General features: G+C 36.8%; 1 protein-coding gene across 1 annotated transcript; it reads right to left on the bottom strand.

The window, feature by feature from the left end:
- Nucleotides 1-346: 346 nt before the first annotated feature.
- Nucleotides 347-8,021, bottom strand: LOC139132586 (probable methyltransferase-like protein 24). Its single transcript, XM_070698876.1, has 6 exons — nucleotides 7,885-8,021; nucleotides 6,190-6,242; nucleotides 3,512-3,741; nucleotides 2,243-2,314; nucleotides 1,580-1,730; nucleotides 347-982 (listed from the first exon to the last, which is right to left on the bottom strand). Exons 1-6 carry the CDS (start codon nucleotides 7,961-7,963, stop codon nucleotides 656-658), a joined length of 912 nt encoding a protein of 303 aa, XP_070554977.1. The 5' UTR covers nucleotides 7,964-8,021; the 3' UTR covers nucleotides 347-655.
- Between the last annotated feature and the right edge of the window lie 638 nt (nucleotides 8,022-8,659).

The following is an 8,659-nucleotide window of genomic DNA, read 5'->3' as shown; positions in this document are numbered from 1 at the left end:
TGAGAAACTTCAACTCCCCTCACTAGTTCCTCCTCTTCTCATTGAAGAGGGCGCTGTCAAGGAAGTTCGTGCCATGCCTCGAAAATGAAAGATTAAACTTTTGCTCATACTTCCCCAAAGCAAACTTTCACACTTCCAAATCTGGTGAAAAGTTTATTTACTCTTAAAGTATCAACATGAGCCCCCACAAGTGGTACGCCGCATAATACTGTAAAGGTTTGAGCGTCCAAATATCCATCCCCGGGTTGCGTTATTATAAAGTTCACCCACTTATCTCTTACTCGGCCATTTCTGATAAAATGAAACCTCCACATGACGCTCAATAAATCGTTCACATATTGAGTTTACAGTGCTTGTAATTTTATTCCATTACCTCACTCTATACACGAGTAAATCTCCCTCAACAAAACAATGACAAGAAATGTTACCTTCATTATCTTGGAAAGATTACATAAAATGTACTATTTTATGTAATAAAACCATAAGATAATTTACACAAGGGAATTATTGCAGCGCAGAATTATCTGAAAATCTTTTGCTCTTACAGAGTGTTCAAACAAGTAAATGAAAGAAATGAAGAAGTCAAAGAAATATGTTATTTATATTGAAGTTCACGTTTACAGAAAATAGGTTCGTTTTCGACAAGAAAAGTTGGTCAGATGGATGTGTCATTCGTTAAAAACTTTGTATTGATATAAGCGAGTTCTAAACAATCACTGTGATTGCCAGCATACGGTCCATAGTCAACAAGCTTACGGTATTCATTTTCATGTTCAAACCAAAGCAGGAACCCGTGCTCGTGTTCGAGGGTTCGGACAAGTTTTAGGACGTCTAGGGCGTTAAATCCATACCGTTCAATTGTAAAGACATGAAGCTCAAAATCGAGCAGTTTTACACGATTCAGAATTCCGCTTGACAGTATCTCCGGAAGACATCGTAATTCGTCACCTTCTATGTCAAATTTAACAACGTCGATGTCTTTCTGGAAAAAAAAACCGAAGAGAGAATCATGGTATGTCAAACAACGCCACACCGCACTTCAATCTCCGGGTGGAGATTGGCTAGCATCATAAAGGTCACGTACCGCGTGACATATTCTGGCAATCGTCCAAATGGTCCCGTGAAACCGTTCAAAAGTAAACGCACAGACGCAGCCGCAGAATGCACTGCATATGTCTGATTGCAATGATGCATGTAGGTGGTATAAGTTTTGCGGAACGGGCGGTCTGTACGTTTCCTTAGTGCACGCAAAGTTATATTGTTCTCGATGGTAGATTTATATATATAGATATATATAATACTGAATGTCATTGAATATGATATTTCATGCTGAATATTATTTAACATTGTATATGTAATACTTTAATCCTGAATAAGTATTTAAAAACTTACACTGCATTGATAACTAAGCGTAGCAAAGAATTTTTTGTATTAAACAGAGTATAATTATTGCCAGGCTTTGAGATTCTCTGGCATACGAATGCAAGGTGAGTTGAGCGCTGGAAAGGCGATATACAGGTTTACAATTCATTTAAATTTACTCTTTCCACTTCTGGTAGATGCTAATATCACATCTTACCTGTTCATGATTCAACATTTTCCTGATGGACTCTAGAGTTCGACATTTTATGGTCTCCTTTCGATGTTTAAAAGTGTCGTTGTTGTTGTCACACAGTCCGATGTTGTAAAAATAGATGCGTTCAGAACGTCGATGTTCGGACATTCCATTGCTGCGGTGAATGGAAAACAACATAAACATTTTAATTTGTGAGTCGTCATTGGATTGGTATTATATAGCACAGTCAAGTTAACATTCAAAAACTTGAAGAGGAATATGTTGATAATCCAACAAATCCATTCATACAGACACCAGAGGTGTATTTCTTAGCGGAGCTATAAGTCGATGACATTTTGAATTCATCAAAAGTCCTGACTGTCCACATGTGATTCAATATGAATAACAATCGAAAACCAATTATCTAGAACTTCGTCGTGCAATATGCAAAAAATACAAAAATGTGTTCAGTCTAACTTTGGAAATTTGAAATTTACACAAACTTCGTTAACCGGTCTCGTTGAGCGTCCGTTGCAGACGCAATGCTCACGCCATATAAATAAAGGTCATTTTATTCCTCTTTAATGTATCTCCAAACATGATAAGCTTATGACGTAACGCTAAATAGATGTCTGGTGGAAATTTTGTTTGCAGCAGAGACAATAAAAACCGATATGTTGTACTTACTAAGGGTCAAAGCTATAAACTTGACATCCATAGTCTGCAAAGTCATCATCAAACGACCAATTATTGGCAATGCTTGCATTTTATATCAGGAAAAGAGCAAAAGCAAAGCAGAATCAATTGTTAAAAATGTCTTCCCTTGTTCCATTATTCATTCATTCATTCATTCATTCATTTATTCCATTATTCATTTGTTACACACAGACACACACACACACACACCCGCGCGCGTAAGTGGAATACACAATGCATTCATTTTGAAAAATTGCAACTATTGTTACACTTTTGCATTAGGATTTTTGTATATTAGAATAATGAAATATTTTTTTTAAAAAAGATGGGGTCACCAGGCTTGATTTTCTACAACCTTACGATAAAAAAGTTACAGTTTTTCCCGGAAATCACTAAAAATCAATATATATAAAGCCATTCATTTCAAGTTCATGAAGACAATAAAATGTTCATATTCTCATCGTATAATATTAAACACAAAAATAAATTTCGAACAGTGAAGATTCCAAATAAAAATTTCAAAATGTATCAATATATGGATTTTTTATTTTCCGACATATTTGCCATTATTACGCCCACAATTTTAGAGATTTAAAGTTGTATTTGTTGGAATATTTTGTCCTTCCGGTATCGTCAATTTTGTAAATCTTTTATAAGGAGCATCTACGTCATGTTAGTCCTATACTTTGTATATATTTTTCGGTAGGTCACCGTTTTATGGTTTTTTACTATTAGGTCAAGCATAGGAAGTAATCCACAAATTGCATACTCGATCATGATCGTCATTTTGGGTGCTCTTCAGCGGGTTCTATTTACCGGGGAAGATGAAGAATAACTCGAGTAGGCTTACACTCATAAATCTCAAAAAGTCAACTACTGCATTTACAAATGTATCAATTTAAAAATTTACTTTAGAAATATTCTATAACCACTGCAGAATATTTATGTGTGAGTAAAAAAAGGAGTGCCGAACATCTGCGAGCAAGACTGCGCAATACATCCTAAAAAATATGTGGTTATATGATAGTTTTGGGAGGGACTTGAATTTCTACCATATGAGAGGGATCTCAAAAATAAGATAACAATCGCCATTCCTTCAGCCCCTCCCCTCCCAACCGTAATTTGTGAACGCATCACAAGGAAAAACTGTGTTCCGGTAAGACATACGACTTCGTTTCGTGTCTGACGCAGCATAAATGACACTCAAGTTAACACGATGCAGGAAAAAGCTATGTTGGAAGTTTGGTGTGTAGTACATACCCAATGGAATACACAATGCATTCCTTTGGATTTATTCCCACATCCATACAGACATTCCATCCGCCATCTCTTGGTATTGGATGACCCATGCGACGGTTGTCACTACAATTGTACTTCGCAGTCGTCACAGCTTTCATTAAAAGTCCGATACTTTGCTCATCCGTCAGAACGGCTTCAACTTCACGGTCAATGCCATGATACTCTCCTTGCTCAACTTTATAGAGATTTGCCTTTGAAGGAAATGAGACCGATCGAATACCATTTCTATCGTTCCTTGGTCTGTGTTTGAGTTTAGTTGAATAAGGGTTGGTACATATACTTTCGTGAGTAATTTTTTGGCTATTTTTGGCAGCAGTAGCCAGTTGCGCATCGAATTTTCCGATCCACTGATTAACAGTGGTTTCCTTCTCAAAGTCCAAAATCGAACACAAGATGCGTGCGTACTGTTCCCTCCTGCTGATTCAAGAATGTGCCGTCTACACTGTGAAATGCATTTTTAAAGATTGCAGGTCGTTTGCACGTGCTGATCTGAGATGTCCACCGCAGCCATGTACAAAATGTAGCGTTTTATGACTGCGTTGGTATTTTTACCGAAAGTTGAGCTATATGTAGTCGCTGACCCAACTCCCTGTGAGGTATCGAAGGTACTTTTCGAAATATTTTACTAATATCAACATTTCCTAATCGAGATGTTGATATATCAACTCCCTGTATGCGAATATCTGTATACAACTAAAACCCCGCACACGCAGGAGTAACGACCTACTCCCTTTACATAATTATATATATTTACATGAAAATGACCGTTTGAGTTAAATGAACGGACGCGTCATGTTCCTCAGTAGGCCGAATACACTCCAACCATGACTAGTGGCACTAAGTGTACATAATCAGCACTTCCTTCGTAATAGTATTCGATGAAGAACATTTTCCTATTGGCCCCTACGACATTACTAAAACATTCAAACGTATCTCGATGTTACCGTTTGCGCATCATGCATCTGAGTAGTAGTAAGTGTAGCTATCTGTCTGGCAGTCTGTTTAAATAAATTGTACGCTTTCGACTATAAGGCTACATTCACCAAAATCACTAGAAGAGGAGGAGAATCCCAAAAAGTTCTCTAATTGTTTCAAATGTCCCCTAACAACAAACTCAACAGGCATTCAATTACCCCTCTTTCTGACGTGCTAAAATTTGAACCCACCCCCTCATTAAAATAAAACTGACCTGATCTTGAAAGTTACTGAATTTTTCGGTGTGTGCAGGTGAGTTTTTCTTTCAGGGAAGAAGGTTGCTGTTTTGACATATTTTCTCTTACAGGGGAACTTCATTTTGTAAAACAGAGAAACTGCGATTACATAAAAAGCTTCGGAAGCAGGCTGTACCTTTTGACCAATTTTCATTACCTTTTGTTCTTTGTATCAACTGCAGCTGTTTGTTCTACTCCCCACAGAAGGCCAAAATAATAACGGACATTCTGTTTGGCAAAATATTCTGTATATGTATATATATTAAGACCGTAATCATTGTTCTTCATTACAAATGAATTCTAGTCCAGACTTGACCTCAATTTTAAACAATAATAATTCAGACTGTGCACATATGGCTGTGTTGGTTAGCTAAAAACTGGATTTTCATCACACTTCAGGATGTTGAGCAAGAAAGTGTAGTAGATACACAAAACATAAATTTGAGTTGTTTACTAAAAGGCCAGTAAGAGTATACTGTTTATTTGTGTCCTATTAAAAGTGACGCAGTGTGATTTCTACTATTCCAATGCCAAAGTCCTGAAAGGGGGTCTTACAAGCTGTTTTCAGTACGGTTACCAATAGCTGCCAAACAGCTTTACAACTTCAGGATCAAACGTTAGGTTTCCAGTCTCTGCTTGAGAATGTTGCAAAAGTTGTTGATGGGCTGTTTCATAAATCCTAAATATTGTCAATTGGAACAAGCGGTTGACTGTTATATTTGTCCTGCTCTATAATAACAAATTTAATGTTTCTGTTGACACACATAACAAAGAGGATGGAGCAGTTCAATGTGATCTGGGCTGACATCTATAGGTGTGAGAAAGTATCTGTATGTTAGTGCGTGTGTTCTTTAACAATAAATGCACAAAGAGAAATTTTTTCATACAACTAATTTTTGCGACTTTTTATTTAAAGGTATACAGTCACCTGTGATCTAAATATGCCCATATATGGTCAAAAGGGCCTTCCTCGGTCTTCAAAATGCTCACGTGGGGGCGCTGTTCTTAAAAAGCGGCCACCCGCTTAAAATCTGTGATTGCTTATATTTTCTCTTTCCATGGTAACTCTGGCAAAATAGGAACATGTGACTGTATACCTTTAAGAGACAACTCAACCCATATTTCATATCAATCAGAGACAGTTTCGTTTGGAGCCCCCCTATACGCGATCAAGTCTTTTCAAATCCCCCGACATACCCTTGATATTTTTAAATTCCCCTCCCTCCTCCAGAGGTGTTTGTGAATGCAGCCTAATAGAGTTGGAATATTTCAATCCCTGTCTTTCTATGCATTTTCCTAATCGGTTGAGCAGATTATACAGTATGAGGGTAGCAGTAAATATCGTCCATAGTAAACAAACAAGTGTTATGTCAGGAAAATCATGTCATTATTGTCAAGCTGACAACATTCACTACAAGATATTCATACCTGTATCACTTTATGCTCTGCCTGATATCGGAAACCAATCTCTTTGGTTTTATCTGCAAAAATGAAATTTACATTTTAGTATTTTAGCATTCATCATGCAACGTTGGATTCTTTGGGCTTGGGTAATCTGGTATTATCTAATATAGTGAAATCAGCAGATCACAGGTGGTGATATAATATTTGCTACCATGTGTGGTATGATCAGTTGTCATGGCACTGAGCTACGTAGCCGTGATTAGTCTATATGTTTTACAGGGAAATTTTAAATTACCTGAACTAGACTGTTGCATTTACGTTTCATTCAATATTCCATGTTAACGTTCGAAACACATGATTTTACACAAGCGCCTGTTGTAGATGCGACATATAACAGATATCAGAGTATTATATAAGGCTGTCAGTAAAAAAGTAGACCATTGAATATGGGTGACTACACACACAATCGAAGCGTCATGCTATCTGGCCAGAGAATGGAGCTAATTCACATACCGACTAGCCTGCATAGGGCAGTAAAAAGGATGTTAGCCGTTTACACGTGTACAAATTCTCTAAGCTCAGACGTAATTAACTGTTGTTGGAGCTCCCAGTGACGCAGCCAAATCATATGCACGTCAAAGAGTTGGCAGGTACTTCGGAGTTTTTGAGGGGAGGGATTTTTCTTAGCATATGTTATGTGAGCTATCTATCGTCATGTCTTTGTTAGTTAGAGTTCCTATCCAAACAATATTTTGTATTCAGATTCAGAAAACATTATTTTCTCCTATAGAGAAATTTACCTGTGGTTCGTAATACCAAACACAGAATACAACACAAAAATTATAAAACATAATATAATTCACAAAACAAAGAAGGCTAAAATCAGTGAGAATGACTGGGCATTACCCTAATTTGACTTGTTTAAAATTGAAATGGAATTCGGAATACAACTCAGCTTCGTTCTCACAGCTCTACACTTTGAAACCCGTAAACGACGGCCTGATGGCAGGTTCTCATAACATCTACTCAAGACGTGATTTTGATCAATTGAAATGGCTTTTGCCTTCTTTTTCATACGTCGGATGTATAGATCACTAAGGTTTGACTGTCTCTTATCAACCACATTGCTACATGTATTAACAATTCTAACTAGAATGCTTTTGCCGCCCAAACTAGACCCTTAAAAACTAAAATATTAAAACGTAACGTATTCACTAAAATTCAAAATGAGTAGCTTCTCTTTGACTTTTATAACGGAATAATCTGCAAAAAAATTCATCCCACTTTTCTTTCAAAATGCTTGTGATTGGTAAAAGTAGCTTTGTTTGATCGAAGATATCAGTTCATTAATGACTATAAAATCGTCAGAGCTGGTACTTTCTATATCTATCAGAATATGAAAAAATGATACCAAAATTGTCATTGTATTTTTTTAATTGCGAAAACATATTTTGCGACTATGCAAAACATATTTGCCTCTTCGAAATCGTGAAACCATTTATAAAGATTTAATCGACGAAGGTTGTTTTTGTCTTTGACTTATAAGGTCACTTGTGCCAGTACCATCGCACTAAGAAACAATTTCAGGGAGTCAAAGATGTGAATAGAGACAATGCTGCTGTATGAGTGTCTGCTTCTTGGCTCGTCAAAAATATGAGTCGACATGTCGACATAATAAGGATATCATCGGGGAAGAGAATAAAACTATGTCTAGCTTACCGTAACGCAGAAGAAAAAACAAAACTACAGCAAGTACGACCAGGAATACAATGCGATAATAGCAATACGACGCCGACATCGTTCTTCAGAAGTACGATTGAAATGAAAGCACAATGTACGTACAATATTCAGCAAAACGAATTCTCTATTGAGTGGATGGTGGCAAATGTCACCAGTTCAATATCCACCACGTCACAGGGTATCCCTCTTTACATTTACATAATATATGTATGCATGTTTGTATTGCTATGAAAGTCATTTAATGTATTTTTATGAGTCGCAACGCCAACGACATATTCAAAAGCAGGGCGTTATAAATATAACATAAATTACTTCAAAATTATCGACGAAAGAAACTGTTTCAACAGTTGTTTCTCCTTTCTGTTTTTCAGCAAAGAAGGGGAAACAAGAGCATTCTTTTCGCCTTTATGACGTCTCTACTCCAACAATATTTCAACCGGTTGATGTAGAGTATGAAAATATACGCATGATGTGCCCTAGTATAAAACAAATACTTGTACGGTGGCTCGTCTTGTAGCCATCTGTCTGGTTGTCTGCATAGATTTGCACTGATCGTATGCACATCTGAGATAATGCTGTACTTAAATTGCATTTCAATTAGTTTTGTGTCTAACTGCTGTATCGACTACGCACATATGGGATTATACTGCTTAGGATCAACATTCATCACAAACCAGTACTGAGAATATATAATCGGTATTGTCAAGCTGGCGACAAATTGAATATATGTCATACCGAAGTATTTCTTTGTTCA

The sequence above is a fragment of the Ptychodera flava genome, chromosome 5 (genome assembly GCF_041260155.1).
Source record: "Ptychodera flava strain L36383 chromosome 5, AS_Pfla_20210202, whole genome shotgun sequence".
In the NCBI taxonomy this organism is placed as follows: domain Eukaryota; kingdom Metazoa; phylum Hemichordata; class Enteropneusta; family Ptychoderidae; genus Ptychodera; species Ptychodera flava.
This window is presented reverse-complemented; position numbering and strand designations above follow the sequence as displayed.